Here is a 20,704-nt window from a genome sequence, read left to right on the forward strand (position 1 = left end):
AAAATCTCCGTTTTGATCCTCTCAAAAGTCTTCATCACTGGAGAAGCCAGAGCTGCAGGCCTGGAATCACGGAGTGCTTCAGGGGAGCCACTCTTTGCGATTGGAACAGTAACTGAATACTTCCAAAGCTTGGCTACTTTGTAAAAATGGAATGGAAAATGCTGCTCAACTGATCTGCACATATTTTCAGTACTCTGCCATAGATATTGTCAGGTCCAGGACTCTTAGCAGTAGTTTTCTTAAAAAGATTTGCCACATCAGTTTATCAATAGAAAATGCTGGAGACATGGGCAATGCATCATTAAAAACACCTGTCTGCAGTAAAACCCTGATTTCCAAATTGAAGGTAAAAACTGTTTAAGTTATCTGCTAAATCTTTGTCTGAAGTAAAATCATCCAAATAAATTGTGTCATTCCTGCTCCTCTGTAGTCCTGTCATTGTTTTCATTCCATTCCCGGCTTTCTTTCGATTGTTACTGCTCAGCTCTGCCTCATTTGATCCTTATACCTTAGTTTTTCATTCCTTATTTCAGACCTCATTTCTTTCTTTAATCTCCTTTCTGCAAGGACATCCCCTTCATTAAAAGCAGTTTTCCTCTTGTCAATAAGTCCCCTAACTTCTTTAGAGAGCCATGGTTTGTTATTAGGAAAAACCTTTACAGCCTCACACCTCATCCTGACTGAAAGCGAGCGAAACTGACGCGATACGACGACGAAATTTCGCGAGGGTGTCCTGATATGCAGCGGGATGATTTTGTCGGGAGTGATCCTATTGGTTCAGAAAGTACTCACTTGAAACACTGAGTTCTGTGGCTCCCTTCGGTTCAGATCTTTGTGGTACGGGTCATAAACCATTGGGTGCTGTTCCACGGTGCAGATCAGCTTCTCCTCGCCCATTATTCCCTGAGTGATGCTGACCTGTTGCTAACTAGCTTGTCAACAGGAAGCAACGTGTTCATTTCAACCAATAAGAAGTGTTTAGGGGCGGGCCACCGCCGCGAAATGTCGTCCAGATAGAGACAGCGCGAGCGATTTTTCTTTTAAGGGGGCGGCGTCGTCGCTGGACGAAGTGACATCGCTCGCGGCCTGTCAGGACTGGCTGATTGAAAAGTACGCTTTCTAATCACTTTTTATCAGTCAGGATGGGGTGTCAGAAGGAATCACAGAGTCTCTGCAAAATGGGATGTAGCTACACACAACATCAGTAAGTTCATCTCTATCAGATTGTCTGTGCAATCCAAACAGCCCTGAAGAGCCAGTGAGCTGTCGTTGCTGTATGCACACCGTGTCCCTCCTCAGCACAGATCTATACGTGGGGAGGAGGTGAACAGTGTTGTGATCTGAAGAGCCCACGGGACGGATCTCTACGCCCCTTTAACAGATCCGTCACATACATCTAAAGTTTTGTTGCGCCTTGTAGGACAGGTGACGTACTGATATCTTGAGATTGCAATGATTGAGATCCCCCAAAATAACATTCGGAGCATCGGGAAAAATAGATTGCAGGTCGTGCGTCACTTTAAAGACTGTGTCGGTAGCAGATCTGACGTCAGCTTTGGGTGGATGTGAACAACTGTGACGAATATTAGAGGAAATTCCCTTGGAAGGTAGAACAGCCTCAGTGACACAGACAGAAGCTCAATATCAGGTAAGCACAGCCGCTTCCGCACAGTTACCTGACTGCACCAATAAAACTCCTCCCTGAGTTTTCCACGTGGCTTCACTGTCCCGATCCAAACGCACAGGAACACCAAAGCTGCTAAATTCCAGAGAAGAGTCACAGTCTGAATCAGAGAGCCATGTCTCAGGAAACGCCAAGACACATGCATCCCTGAATTCCCGTAGATGAAGAACACTTCCCTGTAGTTCATCAGTCTTATTTCTCAGAGACTGGACATTTGCCATAATAATAGATGGCAAAGGAATACGGTCCTTACTCTGAAGCCTCCTGATGCGCTGGCGCACGCAGCTTCTCCTTCCGTGTTTCCGACAGCACGGCTTTCCAAAGTTCTCCCGAGTTACAAAAGATGAATCCTGAATAAGGTTTTTGTTCAACCAAGTATGTGTAGGATCTCTCCCAGCAAGGTGGCTCCATCTTAATCCCACGAGAGCCTCCCTTGTGTACGTGATTGTTTGGGAGTACTGGTGACTCCTGGTAAAGTTCACATAAACAATGCAAATAAAAGGTCAATAATTTCCATTTCGGCAGGAACTCTTTTAAAACAAGTCATAAGATGTACGGCTTTCAGATCTTAAAACAGACAAAAACATGAGAATTGCAGAGTAACAAACACCTGCTGCATGTGGCCACAGCGCCGCCTCATTTCAGCATTCATCACAGTAGTCTCTGGTCAGCAGTCATTGGAGTAGACAGAAAATGCATTACTCAGGCATTTTGTGAAATAAATGTAAAAATAAAAATAAGAAAAATAATAATATCACATCCACCTCTCATGATTTGAAAATAAATGTGAATAACAGTCCCCACATTATATGCAACTTCAAAATAACTGCATCCAAAAACATTACTAACGCAAAACTGAGAGGCGGGTGAATTACACTCTGTAAACGTAGGTTCATCTATTAGTGCACCGTTTACCCCGTGTAATTACTCAATTTATTAAATTTGGAACCAATGAAACTTATAATTTGGCCTCGGATACATGCTTTAAAGGCCTCCCACCTAGTGGACACAGAGGTCTTATCCGTTTTAGTTGTAAAATATGCATCTATATGCTAGTGCTGGGCGATATGACCAAAAATACATATCACGGTATTTTTTCACGGTATCACGGTTTCACGGTATATCACGGTATTTTTTTCATGCATAATTAGGTGTTCACAGCATTTTCTACAGATTGAGAACAGAACTAAAAATTAAAATAAAAATTCTTCAAAATAATTCCTTCGTTAATAATTGGTCACACAGAACTTTATTGTATTAATATTGACATCTTCATTGTAAACAAATGAATAACATAGCTAATTACACTGGTGGGACTGTTCAGCTGTTTCAGACTGATACCTCCGGTTCAGGCTGCTCCTCATCCTCAACACGCACGTCTCTTTTTCAATCGCGGAAAATATTTTTCAATACTCATCTGGATTGAAGCAGCAAACATTCAGTGTAAGAGTTTAAAAAACCTAATTTATTTGATTCACAGCTGCTAGTGTTTTGGCCTCGACAACCCAACTACATTTTTTTTTTTACGGCAAACTTAAGACTAGTTAACTTCATAAAGAAGGCGTAATCGCTTGTTTGCTATGGGTCGGGTCGGGTCGGGACGGGACAACATTGTATTAAAAATATAAAATATTTTTATAGGACTTTTTAATGTGTGATTTTCATAAAGTTGCACGTGATACCAACCTTTTGTGAATTTCGCCAGCCGTCTTCTTTCGGTTGAGCTAATCTAACGCGACGCTGAAGCTAGCAAGCTTCCAGGGATGATCTCGCTGATGGAGACACACACGGTGTGCACGGAGGGGAGGGGCTGTGTGTGTGTGTGTAGGCTATGTGAGAGAGACGCATGACTGACAGAGACGGAGGGAGAGCAGGGAAAGGAAATGCAGCTTAACGAATACCAGTATTTTTTAAATAGCGTTAAAAATAGACAGTAAACATGCGTGTTTAGAAGCGCAACACTGAAAAGGGTCCCGTCTCAAACAATGTTGCGCGACGCAGCGTTCCCCCCGTTGTGTAATCAAATACACCGGTATATTAAAAATTCATATCATAACGAAATTATAAACCGGTATTCGGTGTGAACCGGTATACCGCCCAGCACTACTATATGCTCACCCACAAAATTAATAAACTCAGAATTTTGAGCTCAGGTCTCCTGGGCACCACCCAGTTTCAATTCTCCGGTAAACTTCTCGGCGTCTGCTGCGGTATTGAACTCGTGTGTTCGTCCGTCAGACGAAGCTTGGCTTGATACACTATCCCATAACGAATACCGAGGGGTCGCAGTTGTTGTTTCACCCCGTCATAGCGTCTCCTCTGTTGCTTTAGCTCTGCAGATATGTCTGGGGAGAACATGACCTCTTGCTCGCCGTGTAGTATCCTGCCTTTGGTCCTGGCTGCTCGCGTTGCTCGGACTTTGTCTTGGAAGTTTAGAAATGCAATAATGAGGACTCTCGGTCAGGGAAATCGGTGTTTTGTGCCCCAGTGGGAATCCTGTGGGCTCTTTCAATGACAGGAGGCGAGGGAAACGTTGCCGAACCCAGAGCTTAGGGTAACCATTTCTCGAGAAAAGCAATTACGTCAGACTAAAACATGTGCCAAATCGATGATGCTGTGGTGACCCCTGATAAAAGGAAGAGGCCAAAAGAAGAAGACATGGCTAATTGATCATTGGAAGAGTTTTTGATATTTGATATTCATGTCTTTTTTTGAACATATTTTCCATGACAAATGTGGGCCCACCAGAGAGGAGAAAAGGTCAGATACACAAATTTAATTGACAAGAATTCATTATTTTTATAAATTTTTCAACTTTGAGGTCAATACTAACAGACCCATATAAGAGAAAAAGACAAGATCAACAGAGTTGGTCTGAGAGCAAAGTGTCCAACCTCCAAAGCACCATGCTGCTCCCAGTTTAAGTTTTTATGTGTTCCCAGCATTTTACCTGGTATCCTAAGCATTGTCATAAATGCTCTCACCATAAGATGATCTCAACATGTAAGGTCCAATTTGTTAGAGCTTTGTTTGATTAACAGGCTCCACCCTGAGGAAAATAAGTAATAGAAGCTCTTTTCCTATAAATCCACAACACAATTTGAATAAATAACAGAAACAAAATTCACACAGATGGTGCTTAAAGTTGAGTAACTTAGAGCTGTGGTTGTTGTTGCTTTGACCAGATTAGTGAAAGGTTGTTGTGTACTGATCCTATTGAAGGCATCTGGGACCACCCAGATCATAAGGAAAGGGAGAGCTGAGGCTCATAAAGACTTAGCATTAAGCTATCTCAACCCTGCTTCCTTCTTCTCTCATTCAGCCTTTGAGAGTGAGGACAGTCTAAACAATACGTTGATCATTGGCCTGTACTTTAAGAGCACCACAGTTACATATAGTTATTTAGTAGATGAGTTCACAATAATAACAGAAGTTAAATTTTTTACTATAGCAATTATTTTTAATTCGTCTATTTATTTTCAAATCCAAAATAAAACTATGCTTACCAAGAGTAAGATAATAGAGTTAAAAATAATTCCAAATTTTCCATATTAGCCAGAAAACAGAAGACAAAGAGGGAGCAAGATTAAATTGTTGGGGACTAAGTGCCTTGAGTTAGGTGGTTAAAACACACAATGAGTGTGACACTCCAGTATTAACAGGTGTAAAATAAGGATTTGAGAGTATTAAATGTTGCAGGTAGTCTGTGGGGATGCCAAACCCTCACACAGCAGATGTTAAAGTTTTACAGTGTATTCCATCTGTCTTTTCAATGTTTCTGCATATTTTTCTGGATCATTAATGTTCTGTTTATTTAGTGTTTTCCAGAGTTTCTCTGGCTGAGGACTCTCAGTGGTTGTTAGCATTCATACAGAGGTGAGCAGATGTTCATTTAGCACAAAGTCAAGGGAAGGCCGAGAGACTTAACCGAACCTGGAGAGCCAACATTGATACGATCTATTAACTGTTCCAGGAATTGTTTCTTACATTAAAGCAGTGTTTCTCAATTCCGGTCCTCTGGACCCACTGCCCTGCATGTTTTCGATGTTTCCCTCCTCCAGCACACCTGATTCAAATGATCAACTCGTCATCAAGCTCTGCAGTGGCCTGATCAGGACCCATTCATTTGAATCAGGTGTGCTGGAGGAGGGAAACATCGAAAACATGCAGGGCAGTGGGTCCAGAGGACCGGAATTGAGAAATACTGCATTAAAGCGTTAATGCTGACATTCTCATGCCAGCACCATAGCTGAGGAGAATCCTTTAAATTGAATATTTAATCTGGTGCACTTAAGTAAAACAAAATATACTGAAGGCAGAACTGCTCTAAGTAAGGTAAAGCACAGAGCTTTGGCCTAATTTATTTCAAAGCAAAACAAAAAGGATCAAAGTGTGCATGCAAGGTAACAGTGATCAATAAAAGTGATCAATAACAGTGATCGATAACCAACCAAAGATCTGACGTCTGACAACACAAGCACGATGCTGTGGCACAGCTAAGGAAATACCAATTTCAACAAATTGGTAACTGTGTCTCAGACTAAATGGCTATGACCTGTGGGGTTCCCCAGGGGTCAATCCTGGGACCCCTATTGTGCAATCTGTACATGCTTCCACTAGGCCAGCTAATACGCAGCTATAATGTGTCCTACCACAACTATGCAGATGACACTCAGATCTACGTGTCACTGACAGCAGGAGAACACGGGCCTGTAGATACATTGTTTCGCTGCATCGAACAGATCAGTGTGTGGATGCAAAACAATTTCCTCCAGCTAAACTCAGACAAAACTGAAATCATTGTCTGTGGCCCACAGAAACAAAGAGAAAGTGTTATTAGTCACCAATCTCGGGGTAATATTGGACTCAGACCTGAACTTTAACAGCCACATTAAATCAGTAACATCAGCAGCTTTTTACCATCTAAAAAACATTGCCAGAATCAAAGGAATAGTGTCTAAACCAGACTTAGAGAGACTGATCCATGCGTTTGTCTCCAGCAGGTTAGACTGCTGTAACGGCCTGCTCACTGGGCTCTAAACGGGCTGTAAGACAGCTGCAGTACATCCAGAACGCTGCTGCTCGAGTCCTGACTAGAACCAGGAAATACCACCATATTAGTCCAGTGCTCAGGTCTCTGCACTGGCTTCCTGTCGCTCAGAGAATAGACTTTAAAACAGCTCTGCTTGTGTACAAGTCTCTTCATGGTCAAGCACCAAAGTACATCTCTGACATGTTAGAGCCATATGAACCAACTCGGGCTCTGAGAACCTCAGGGAGGGGTCCCCTGCTGGGGCCCAGAGTCAGGACTAAACAAGCTGAGGCTGCGTTTCAGTTTTATGCTCCTAACATCTGGAACAGTCTTCCAGAAGATGTGAGACAGGCCTCAACTCTGACAATGTTTAAATCCAGGCTGAAAACAGTTCTATTTACCTGTGCATATGACACCTGAAAGTATTTTATCTGCACTCTTCACTTTTAATCTAATAAATTAATGATTATTTTTATGTTTTTTTGGAAAGATTTTATTTGCCTTCTTGTGATTTTATGTAGCTGTAAAGCACTTTGAATTGTGCTCTAAAAATAAACTTGCCTTGCCTATTAGAGGATCTCACAAACTGTTGTCGTTGGGGATTTTGTGTCTGCTGCCATGTACATGTTTCTATGTTGTTCCTGTTAATAAATTCCCATAAGAGGCTGCAAAGGTGAGCCAGACTTCTCTTTTCTCCACAACATAATGGTGAACCTTAATGATCTGAGGAAATGTCGTAACAAAGATTGCATCCAAATTCCTTGGCAACAATGTGAGAGACTGATAATGTCATAACAAAAACAATCACTTTGAGTAATTGATGATAAACATATTTTCATAAGACATGGAATGTTGGAAATAAATAATTGCTTGATGTAATTTAAAACTTGGTAAGAATCAGATGTTTTTTTTAGAATTCAAAGATGGTGTACTTTCTTTTTCAAATGGCTGTACATAATGAAAAACTAAAATGACCAGGTTGAGTGCCTGAAAAGAAACTCTTCAACAATTGGATTAAACAGTCCTCTCTAATGGTTCACTGTCTGAGCAACATTCCAAGAATCAAACCAACCGCAGCAGCGTGTTTGTTTTTTTTAACAAATGCAATATCATGCCAATCACATTATTTGAACAACCTATCCTTTTTTCTAGCCATGCAGATGGTCTTGTCCCATTTGCAAACAGTTCTGATTTTTTTAATTTTAGTGTTAATGAATAATTTAATAAGGGCAATACATATACGCAATTTAAATAGAAATAAATGAATAAACATTACAACGTACATTAGGACTTCAAGTCATGGCTAGTTTGCAGACCTTGTCACCGGTTAGGCTTTTAAAGAAAGCCTTTTTACCTGAATCTGACCAACCATAGTACACGATTTGTAGTGGAACTGTCACCCAAAGTTCAAAAGTGTCGCTAACAACAAAAAGTAGAAATTACAAATTTTTTTGCTGATTCAAATCACTTTTTGTTTAGTTTAGTCAATGACTGTGGAGTTCAATTACTGTTTTTCCCCTAAGAAAATTTGCAAAACAGAGCTTTTTTAGCTCCAACCTCAGAGCAGAAGCTTTTAAGGGTCATTTTCTATGAGATAAGTTTATTTTAACTGATTGAACACATAAACACAACACCGAAATTTGCAATTACAAAAATCGTGTAAACAATGCTAAAATGTCACCCATTTTGACAACAGTTCTTTGCACTAACCTTTAAAAAGTGAAACAAAACACAAAGGAACAGATCAACAGCGAAACCCACTGTTTTCTGATGTAGACTGATGTGTAAATTACGACATACATTTTGACACATTATCATTGCTATCTATGGTGTGAATGCAAAGGCATGTTGTCCCTCAGGGAGCGACCCAGTGATCCTATTCCTCAACAAGCCCCTCTGTCAGTAAGTGTCACTGTTTAGTTGGTACAAGAGTAAGTAAATATATTGCTTCTGTTGTGGCTAAGACAAGACACAAAGTCCTTTTTCCACACAAAAAACATGTGCTGTAGCCAGTTTGGATCATTTAATAAACCAAACAGTGATGATTTATTAAAATCCCTAAAAGGGTGTCATACACAAAGTTTTCTATGCAGAATAAGGACCTTTATTCCACAAAACATTTCTCAGTCAGCATGCAGCAAACTGAAAGTCTGTTTCTAAAGCTTTTGTTTGACTACATGAATTGTCCACAGGGACAAGGACAACAGATCCATGGTGTGAACTTAGAATCATTGGTAATAACTACATAATCTAATTCCATAAGTGAAAACTGGATTCACCAAACCACTTGATTCTTACAGTTCTTACAGCTAATAAATGTTTTCTGTGCACACTTATCCTAATTTTATATAATAAAAGATTGGCATGCCTAATTATGGGTGCCAATGCCGAAGGCATAAAGGAACACATATTACTATTGTGCATACTTTGCGCTTCTTCTATTTCGCGTAACGAGTCCCTCATGGTTGCTCTGACCTAGACAAAAAATACATCACTACATGTGCCTCCAACAGGAATAGGGTGCTTTTACTTTTTTCTCTCATTACTCAAACAGTTTTATGGAAAATTGGAAGAAAAAAAAAAGATACATGAGAATATAATGGGACAAACTAAGCCTAATTTGAAGCCCTATAACTCGACCATACTTTATCATAGTGATACCATTCAAAGTATAGACGGGTAAGGAAAGATTAAACCTTTACTGAATTAAAGGGTTTGTTGATATCTTTCATAACTTTGACACAATGGCAGTTTAAGTTTATGAAAATGTATGCTCTGACAGTACTCCTCTCACTTTGCTGTTCTGAGGTCCACCACTCTGTTTTCACAGCCTCCAGATTAATCTGATAAATACTCAAACAAACTTTTTTCACGTCCACAATGTCTGCTTCACCTAGACAAATTATGCATTGGGCAAAACTTGGGTATTTTTGTCCTCTTTCCATGGAACCGTCATTGTGCTGGGCCTTCTCTCAGACTGCCTCAGAACACAGAGAGCGACCCCTCAGGCTCCCATTGACTTCCATTATAAATCAGCTCTCCTGATCGCCTTCATAACTCAAAGTGAGGGCTGTTTTTAAACTGCCATAAAAACACATCAGTGTCTTATGCCATCCCTTCTGGCGCTCACGGTTCCAGAATTTTTCAGATAAGCAAAATTTTTTCCGGATCAAACATCAAGGCCTTTCTGTCTGTTGGTGGGTGCTCCCTCCTCCCCTCTCCTCTTAAAACCAGGATGGCTCACATCTTATAACAGGTTTCAGATCCAGATTCTTTTTTTGTCATTCAACATAACATCAGAGATGCACTGCAGAACGAAAGTACGATGCATTTGGCCACGATAAAAACAGTTGGATGAATATACTAAAGGGAATAGAAAAATAATTGAAAATAATATAGATACATGTCCTATATGTGACATTATTGTGGTCATTAACTCGTGTTTCCCTGTTCCAACATGTATCCTTTGAATGGTGTTACAGTGTTTGTTGTCCCCTCTTTTCTGTCCTCTCAAACCCCAGCTGGTGGAGGCGGATGGCCACCCTTCCTGGTTCTGGTTCTGCCAGAGGTTTCTTCCTGTTCAAAGGGAGTCGTTTCTCTCCACAGTCGCCTCAGGCACGCTCAGGCCGGGAGATTGGACTGAAGACAAGTTTCAGTGCAATCTGTTGGTTTCCTTAGCTAGGAAACTGTTTTTGAATTGGCTTATTTTGAAATTAATTATGATTACAATGAATTGAACTCCAATTGGCTTGAATTGGACTTTATTATTTAAGTGCCTTGAGATGACATTTGTTGTAATTTGGTGCTTTATAAATAAAACTGAATTGAATTGAATACAATATGACCATAACATGACAGCCTCTGTCTGAGGATTTAACCTCTGATAGTATAGTAAAGTATACTAGAACCTCTGCTTCTGTCCCACTGCTGATTTTAAGATTAAGATTACGATTAAGATCAGATTTATTGGTCATGCATACACACAAAATTTGTCCTTTACCCCTGAGCCAAGCAGCTGCTGTGCTGTTGTGATGATCATAATGACTATGGCTGTTCTCTGTGTAATAATGGTAAATGCACTCGCACATGGAGTCTGCATGCAGACACAGGAAGGAAATACATAGAAATACCTACATTTAATGAAGCAAACACATATCCACACAGACAAACATTGTGAGGACATCCTCAGTCTGACTTTTAAAGTAAAAAGCTACATCACTGACAGGAACATACCAACAGGAAGACCACTTTAGATATATTTTGAAAATAGATGCACATCTTACTTTCAGGAATATACCAAGACCAAGGCCTATTTAGTCAGATTTTCACAGTAAAACCCTCTGGTACCTACAGGAACATACCAACAGGAAGGCTTACTCACTATCATCTTAAAATAAAGAGCCCAGTTGAACAAACCAGGACTTTTCACAGCTATGTTATACATGTCTCACTATCAAAGTCAAAGATTTCACAGGTTTGCCCAAAGGGGGGATTTTTGTTGAGTCTGTCTGCCTGTCTGACTAAGACAAACTGCGTCACCACAGCAGCCTGTCATTCAGCTGGAATTCATCTTTTCTCTAAGAAGCAACCTCACACACAACATTACAACCTGTCTCTCCAGCTCCCTGAGTCCACCTGAAAGATTCCCACCCGTAGCATCAGGTCTCTCTAATCTAAACAAGACCTTCAGAAAAATGACATCAGTGTCTTCAGCAGACGTTTTCACTGTTCACAGATCGAACTTTTTTTCCAGTGTGACTTTAAGCTGATCTCCTCTGTGTCGGTCAGAGCTTCTGTGTGCTGTCCCTTCCTCGTGCTGCCTAAAGCAGTCAGGTTCCACCATAACAAGCTCGTATCTAACATGTCAAACTATCTTTTAGCTCATCTCTGTACCTTAGCTGTTTCATGTTAACAGGTAGCTCAGCGGGCTGGAGCTCCATTGGCACAGAACAAAATGTCTTCAGAAATGTTCTCGTTATTTATGTTACATCATAAATAATATGAATAAGAAAAAGAAAATGAATGTGCTCACAGTTTTGCTGAGGTAACCAGTGGAGATATTCTTGCATTGTTTATCCTCAGAGTGGCAGCATCCTCCACATCTGTAGACGGACACACAGGGGGGCTTATAGAAGACGTTGGTGGGAGCCCCAAACTCCCTGCCCACGTCAACACACACTTCTCTTGGCATACATTGAGTCTTCCTCCACTCCGACTCTATACCTGCACACACAGGAAGTCAGCCATTTGCAGCATGTCTTTTATTCTAATTTCTCAACTGATGTGCACATGGTCAGCAAATTACTGAGACACAAAGATACTGATCAATTATTCACTCTTAAACAAATGAAATGGATGTGTAGGTGTATCCATGAGTTCTACCCTAAGTCAGAACTGGGACTATTTCAACCTACATGCTAACAACAAGGTAAGGATTAAAATATCGTATGATAACATATCTGTTTTCCTTTAACAATGTTCACAAGGACAGAAAATTATAAACAGTATAAAGTGATGGCAAACCCCTTGTCCTTGATGTCAAACTTTCAAATATTGGATACTAATGTTTAGCACTGTGTCAATTTATACATGCTCATAAAGTCTAAGTAAACATGTAAGTATTCATTCTGCAGACATTCATATTGAAAAATGGATGGAATGATGTTTGATTTGAGTAATTATCATAATTAAGTAACTACATACAAATTCTCATTCTGACTCAATCAACTAGAAAATACAATGGTTAAGGTTTTGAGTATGAGGAAATGAACACATGGATATGTTCTTTCTCTGTATGAGGAGGCGACCATTGAACATCTGGATGAAAACGATTTCCTACATGGAGAGATACTTTGATCGCCAACGTCTGAAAAACTAATGGAAACATACTTTTCAGAACGTCCAAGTTGAGGTAGGCAGCAGCGTACGTTGGCTCCTCTGTATCAGCAAGTGGCCTCGGTCGGTGAGGCTGTGGCTGCTGTGAGAGTTTAGAGGCTGTAGAGACAGTAGCAGCAGAAAGTTTGGATCTGCACTTCAGAGCAGTCCAGTATGAAGGATAGATGAGACTCATCAGTTCATCTACACTGGAAGCCGAACGCAACTTCTGTTCCATGTTTAGCTTTGGTGCAGTGTCCTGGAAAAAAAAACAAGAGACCACTACATTCAAAGTACTGCTCCTACAAATGTTTACAAAATGTCTGATACTACTCTGAGTGACCAGGAAATGCTTTTCTCCATTAAAAACACATCACAAAGTAAAATCCGCAAGTATGGTTGAATGAATTCTGATAAGTCTTAAGTCTAATCTGGAGGTCCAAATAAAGGCAAAACGGATGAAAAGGAGGAAGTGAACAATTACCATTTCCAGGCAATGACTTAAGCATGAATTCCTGTGCATGGGAGTTTGGTGTCTATCCCGCACCTTTCCTTTTACCTTTAGCCAATTATCTTCAACATATTTTCAAATGGATTAATTCCTTACCGATCAGAAAACTTATACATGGATATAGACAGAAAATATGTACCATTCCTCAGCCACTCAATCAAACAATGGGCCTCGTGCAGGAACATTTTCGTATTTTATTCTAAATTTCTCTCACTTTTTTCGTAAGAAGGTCTCGTACGAACACGCCACGTCAGATTCAACAAACGCTCTTAACTTTGGAAAAAGTGTGTAAACGACCTGCGTAAATTATGAATGCCACCCGTGTGTATTTAAGTGCACGTGCACGAGGATAGTAGATTTGCATACTCCACGCACTAAATGATACCATATAAGGCTGTGCTTCCTCTCTCCTGTGCCAGGAAGTGTTGAGTGTTGAGTCATGAGAATGGCATCAAGGCACAAAAAGAACAACTTTAGGGGCTCTGAGACTGAAATTCTGCTTTCAGAGATCCAGAAAGGAAAATCTGTCATTTTTAGCAGTGTCAGCAGTGGAATTACAGGACCTGCTAAAGCCAAGAAATGGGAAGTTATTACGAGTGCTGTTAATTCTGTGTCACCTGTAGTTCGTAATGTCACCGAAATAAAGAAGAAATAGTTTGATATGAAAATGGCTTAAAAAAAAAAAAAAAAACGTCTCGCCATGGCCAGGTGCTCGATGACTGCAACTAAAGTCGTGCAATCAGTTGTTGCCTCATCATGATGGCTCTTTGATGGGGTGGTCCATGAGGGGGGTCTTCTGGCACCACACCTTCTGGTCTGCCTGGGCTGGTTCAGGAAGTAGGAGACCCTCGTTCATGGCAATATTGTGCAAATCTGGCATGCCTTCTCTGGGCTATAGAGCAGTTTGCCCCCCCCCGCTGTATGGAGACACCTGGCCTTCAGCTCAGTGCGCTCCACCACAGCACGGGTGCTTTGATGCGTATATGTGTGCAGTCTATTGCTCCGATTATGTTTGGCAGTCCAGCCACGGCATGAAAGTCCCTCTTAATCTGTACTTGTTGGACAGCGGTGTATGGGAATCTGATGTACCATGGGTGATAAACTGATGAGAGCTTTGATGACCAAGGGGAGCGCACGACTCACAGAGAACTGGGACACCCCCGATCTGTCTCCAATCTCCCTCTGAAAGCTTCCAGTGGCCAAAAATCCAAGGGTGGTGAGGACCTGGACGTGTGGTGGAACTGGGTTTGATCGGCGTGCTTTTCTCTGGAGTTGTGGCTCTAGCAAGCTGCATATTTTCAGCAGCACAGTCCTTGGCAGTCTAAATTGTGATGTCAGCCATTCGTCTGTCTCCGCAAGGATATCTACACGGTCTCGGAACACACGCTCTCTTCCAAGAGCCTGACGCGCTAAGGCATCCAAAAGTAGCAAGTCAGCCGCTGGTTACGCTTCCCATTGACCTTTTTATATACAGAGTCAAATTAACCTTCAATTAGTGCATAATTTAAGTCAAACAGAATAACGTCAGCATCATTATGGGGTATAATGTATATATTTATTTATGATTGCTTCAAAGTAGTTAAATATACAATCCATTAGTCAAGCAAACTTGATTGGAATAACAGCGGACTACTTTAGGAAACTCCTACGACAGGTCTGGATCACTCGTAAATTCTGTTCGTTCCTGAAAGAAAACTTAAAATACGAAAAGATTGGTGAATGTGCAAATTCTCTTAAATCACTCGTACGGACGATTTAAGAACAAATCTGTGCGTAGGAACGGTTGTTGCATGAGGCCCATTGTTCCAATGCCTTCATTCCAGCAATGTGATTGGAGCATTGTGTATAGTGGGTTAGGTCACAAACAACTCTCTTGCAAATCTTTAAATATACTCCCCTCTAGAACAACCCTGATTATCCAAAAACAAAAAAAGACAAAACGGGATCATACAACTAAAACATATAAGTAATTTATAACACCCTATCATTATTGACTGAAAAAAAGGCAGCATTTAGGACATGGCTGAGTCAACACATTCCTCCCCTGAACTAAAGTCCCTTGAAAACAGATCCCCTCCTTCGGATCTGTGAGCAGTTTAAGGGAGGCTGGTCTAATTTAGGTCCCCCTCAGACACATGTCCCTTGTATGAATATGGCCCACACAGGACAAACATCAGTCACCATAGATCTAAATCTTTGTGGACAAAACAATGTTGTGAACTTGGTAGCACAGAGCTAATGCTCACAGTTGTAATCTTAATAAAAATACATTAGACTCAGCATGCTGGTGCCCACAAGCTGGTTCTGGGTGGAAACATGTCTCCTTTCATCCCAGTGGATGAGGCAGTTCTGCTTCTTGTATCACTATCTATATTATTACAAACTCATTCAACACTTTCTTTTCATCCATATTAGACACAATTGCAAATATTCAAACAATACCCAAGCCTGTGTTGAAAAAGAGATGTAACAACAAATTACAGAATGTCAGAATGTAGGAAAGAAGGGCAAAGAGGGAAGAAGACAAGTCTTCTGGTGCACTATCTGGAGATGACAGACTTACTACTCCAGTAGAATAATTCCCAGTGAAGAATCATTTGGGCTCTGGGCTCATCCTCAACCATCAAGATAATTCCAGATTAGTATTTCAGATCACTTTGTTAATCCTATTTGTCCTTAAATGTAAGAACCATTGAAGTCAATTTCCCCTCCGCTCCTGGCCTGAGCTTTTAGAAATAGTCTCCCATATAAAAGCTTCCTCCTCTCCAGTTGATGTCATTTCAAATCCAATTTGAACCAAAGCAGTTTAATCAATTTTTCTTAACATTTCTTCTCTGTTGTTTCCATGATTAGTTTAAACTCTCGTGCGTGCGATCACTTTAAAGAAACCTAGCCCTTTTTCTTTCCTCCACAAAAATGACAATTTCCAAACGACCTTTTGTTTGAAGGATTTCTGTATGGATTCCAATAGCATCCCAGAACAGGGACAGCTCTTCCCAGGGTGACTTCCCAGTGTTCCCAGCCACTTACTAATGGCTACAGATGAGGGGATGCATTAAGTCGAAGTTCTTCTGAACCCTAGTGCCTCCTTTAATACTTTCGGCTCACTATGGATTAATTTACCTCCTCTATCTCTGTGATGGACTTGTGACCTGTCCAAAGTGTAGCATGCTTCTTGCCTCATAGTAACTTGGGTATTTCATTTTAATTTTTGTTTTTATGCACCATCTAATTTACTTGATGTTTTTTTTTTACATTACTGCTATTTTCCAGCTATCTTGATGAATACATTTTGTAATTCTGTTGTGACAGACTTAGTATTTCAATCTATTGCCCTTCAGCCCCATCATCTTCTCTCTTTTTCTTACTCTCCACCCCATGAACACACACCCACAGACGTAAGCACACAGCAATAAAAATCTACCGCATGTGATCTTGGTCCCTTGTAAAGTTTAGTATTTACTGTTTTTGCTCTCTCAATGCTCTGCTTTTATATCACAACATATATATATTATATTAAATTATCATTATTTTCATACATATTTGACCTTTTTACAGCCCTTTTTATGGCACTTTGATCAGAGTGAACTGTATACAAGTCTTCTTTATAAACAAATTGTACTTACTTAATTACTGCTTATTTCATGCCTTTTTGTACTTGTATTTTCTGGTCAGTATGTCTTATCAGCAAACTGTCACGGGTGTATTCCATCTGGCGACTGCAGCCCCACAACCCCACCTCCCACATCTCCACTCGCCCCTGCAACCCCTAAAAAGCACCAGGCAGGAAAGGAAAATGGTTGTATCGATGTCTCTGATCATGCAAAAATAGCAGGTCCAATGAATTAAAAGTCATACACCTGATTTCAAATTCATTCTCCATTTTGTGAAACAAAGTGTGAAACAAGAGCTGAGTAAGGGGAAACTAATACTTCTGTCTGGGAAATTCCTACAATACAGTGTCCCACATATATGAAGCTATAAGAAATGGTATTCAATTCAATCCATCCATCCACCCATTTTCTATACTCGCTGAATCTGTCGGTCGGGTCGCAGGGGGCTGGAGCCTATCCCAGCGGTCATCGGGGGGAGGCGGGGTACACCCTGGACAGGCTGCCAGTCCATCACAGGGCCACACAGAGATAAACCAGACAAACAACCACACTCACTCCTAGGGACAATTTAGAGTCACCAATTAAACTAACATGCATGTTTTTAGATGGTGGAGGAAGCCGGAGAACCCGGAGAGAACCCACGCATACACGGGGAGAACATGCAGACTCCACACAGAACGAACCAGCCGGGAGTTGAACCTGGAACTTTCTTGCTGTGAGGCGACGGTGCTAACCACCACAGCACCATGCAGCCCCCAATTCAATTCAATTTTAGCTATTGAAAAATTTAAAACCTCTCTGTTCAGCTCCTTCTTCTCAGACTCAGAGAATAATATTATTTTCTTTTAATAGAGGATGTGTTTAGTTCTTTGGTGATACAGGGCTTATTGTTGGGGAAGATGGTGACCTTCTTTGTGGGGATGATGCTGTCCACACAGAGGGTGATGTAAAAGGACTCTGTGTCCACCTGCTCATTGATGTCGCTGCACGTGGAAAGTCGGTTGTCCCAATCATCCCTACAGGATTGTAATGCTGTCATTGGTCCATTGTTGGATGTTTTTAATTACCCTCTCTGTCCTTTGTATGTAGGCTGGTGCCTGTATGATGGATCTGTATGCATCAGGAACTGATCCCTAGCACTTATCCAGTATCTTTCCCTGGCGTGTGGTGCAGCTGACATACTGCTGGTATCTTTTGATGCACCTATCCAGTGAGCAGTGTTTGAGGTCTCCCAGGATGAATTTGGGAGAGTCAGGGGAGATGAGTTCCAGATTTTCCAGATTTTTTTATGTGTTCAGTGGCTGCTGTAGGATTTGCTCTGGAAGGGATGTATACGAGGATGAAGAAAAGTTGACGGAACTCTCTGGGGAGGTAGAAAGGGTGGAGGGAGGCTGCCAAAATTCCATATCTTTGTTACACAGCTCTTCCCGGTTGACGACCACTGAGCACTAGCGTTTGTTTACATAAAGGCAGATGTTGTTAGCCATGTTAAACGCCATGTTGTTTGTCGGTTAACTCAGTGTCTCAGTCGAGTCTCAGGGGTGTACTGAAGCCTTCTCTGTGGAACATTTCGTCATTGTCGTTCTTACTTAGCCAAATTTCCATGAATGCCAGATTCGAGGCAGTCCTGTATTTGTGCACGTGGGTCATGTTGACTTGCAGCTCGTCTGTTTTGTTGTACGAGGAGCGCACGTTGGTTAGGATGACTGAACGGAGCGCACGTTGGTTAGGATGACTGAACGGAGCGCATTGTCTGTCAGGAAATTCCAGATCGCTGATGTTGGCCGAAATAAACTCCGCAGAAAGCCACAGTAGCAGGGAAACCAGGGTCCAGAAGGGTCCGAAAGTATCCACGCTGAGGTAGATGGAAACTCCAAAGCCACTTGGACTGAAGTGTCCTGAGCAACAGCGAGCCGGCAGTGGAAACAAACTGCCTGTTGAGCTGTTGAGACGCTCACGCCGAGCTCAGGGAGGGAGGAAAAAAGTGTACAAACACCCAGACATCCCAAGTCTCCCGGAAGTTCCGGGAGACTCCCTGATATTGATAGTTAATCACGGATGCCCGCGAGTCGGATAAAATATCCCGGATTTTAGACTATAGGAGGGAGTGTTTTTTTTTTTTTCAATGCGAGTGAGAGCGTGCAGGCAATACAATAACTCGTGCACCATCATGCACGTTTCGACTGCGCAGGCACGAGAGAGAGGGGTGTGAAACCTGTGCGTGTCTGTCCAAAGCGATGCTCTGTTCAACGTACGTTCAAGGCGACTGCTGGTCAGAGGGCGCGCTGATTGGTTTAGTCAGCAAAATAAGCCAATAACGTTCGGTGTGGGAGGGCTTCGATTTACTCTCTGACAGTCACCTAAGTTACCACTCAAAACTGTGCATCCTGCCAAATGGCAGAGGGTGAATCCTCGAGTAAAAACCGAAAATATAAGACTCATTTTACAGCAGAATATACTAAAGTATATCCATGTCTAGTGAAGGTGAAGAATGATGACACCGTGGCGAGGTGCACTGTATGCAACAGTGACTTCAGTATTGCCCACGGCGGACTTAATGACTGTAAAACATGTGGAGGTAGGCTGAACGCGCCATCATCTGCATTTTATTTCTGTAGGTTAAATGCTGTTATAAAATAAAGCAAAACGTATCAAAGACTTATTTAAAGTATCAATACACATTTAGTTACTAAATTATGTAGGCCTATATCTAACTAGCCAGCTACAGTATCTAACTATCTATTTCCAGCCTGTCTAAGCCTTTTAAAAAATCCCAAATTGAATATGGAAGGGGGGGTTCGATAAGCATCTCCCTGAAATTAGTTTTTGGAACTTGGGATGTCTGAACACCGGAAAAAAAGAAAGTATACCTCTACTGATACAAGTACCCCCCAAAAATAACATAGAGTATATAGAAAGAATAACTGCCTTGCGAGCTAGCTGGTTGACCACACGAGCAGCGACCTGGAATTCGAAATTCTTGACAGGGTTAAGGTCACAAAAAAGCAGTGGTGTCAAAAGTACACACATTTGTTACTTAAGTAGAAGTATAGATACTGCAGTTTAAAAACACTCTGGTAAAAGTTGAAGTATCAACTTGACCTCTTTACTCAAGTAAAAGTGAAAAAGTATGCGCTCCAAAACCTACTTAAAGTATAAAAGTATAAAGTAACCTTTAAATAAAAAAATATATATATATATTTTTTTTTTTAAAACCCACACAAAAAGGTAGATGCCACTATATGAATTGCAAGCTTAATTTGAAAACTGATTAGTTCTACACGTGGGTCTTGGGTGTGCAGAGTTTGCATTGCATTTTCCACGAGTCATTTTTGCACCCGACTATTTCGAAAAATTCAAGTACAGATACTTGTGTGGAAATGTAATGAGTAGAAGTCAGAAGTAGGCAGAAAAATAAGTAATGGAGTAAAGTACAGATACCTAAAAAGTGTACTTAAGTACAGTAACGAAGTATTTGTACTTCGTTACTTGACACCTCTGCAAAAAAGAGAAAGAAGTGAACGTTTTAAGGGCTACTATGCTGAGTTCTGTTCTGCTTTACCTGGCATGACAAGACAGGTTTAAGTCCTAGACTTTGTGAGTAAATTTATCATTTACAGTTTCCTTAAGAAATTTACATAAACTCATCATGGACATTTTTTTTCGGAGGCAAAATTAGACTTGTTGTGAAATACATATTTTGGATGTTTTAAACATTCAGTATCTGGTCAAAAAAATGATACATACATACATACAAGCGGAAAAATACACCACGATGCGTCCATCGGTGTATGAATGTGTGTGAATGATGAGAACAAAAAGCACTGTGTACCGTGCTGTGGGAGTGAATGGATGAATGTGAAAGCGGTCAGATTGACTAGAAAAGCGCTTTACAAGTACAGTCCATTTATCTTTGCTTCAAGCAAGGCCATCACATGCATGCACACTGGCCTTTGTATAAGAGGCTGTTCAGACGTACAATAACTCCA

General features: G+C 41.0%; 1 protein-coding gene across 1 annotated transcript in view; it reads right to left on the minus strand.

Annotated features, from left to right (window-relative positions):
• The window catches only part of vegfc (vascular endothelial growth factor c), a 133,896-nt gene that overhangs the window by 71,990 nt on the left and 41,202 nt on the right, over positions 1-20,704 (minus strand). The window contains exons 2-3 of the mRNA XM_075464212.1: positions 12,606-12,849; positions 11,749-11,939 (exon numbers count right to left, since the gene is read on the minus strand). Coding sequence (XP_075320327.1) covers positions 11,749-11,939; positions 12,606-12,849 — 435 coding nt within the window. The remainder of the gene's footprint in view (positions 1-11,748; positions 11,940-12,605; positions 12,850-20,704) is intronic.

Source organism: Odontesthes bonariensis, chromosome 4 (genome assembly GCF_027942865.1).
Source record: "Odontesthes bonariensis isolate fOdoBon6 chromosome 4, fOdoBon6.hap1, whole genome shotgun sequence".
In the NCBI taxonomy this organism is placed as follows: domain Eukaryota; kingdom Metazoa; phylum Chordata; class Actinopteri; order Atheriniformes; family Atherinopsidae; genus Odontesthes; species Odontesthes bonariensis.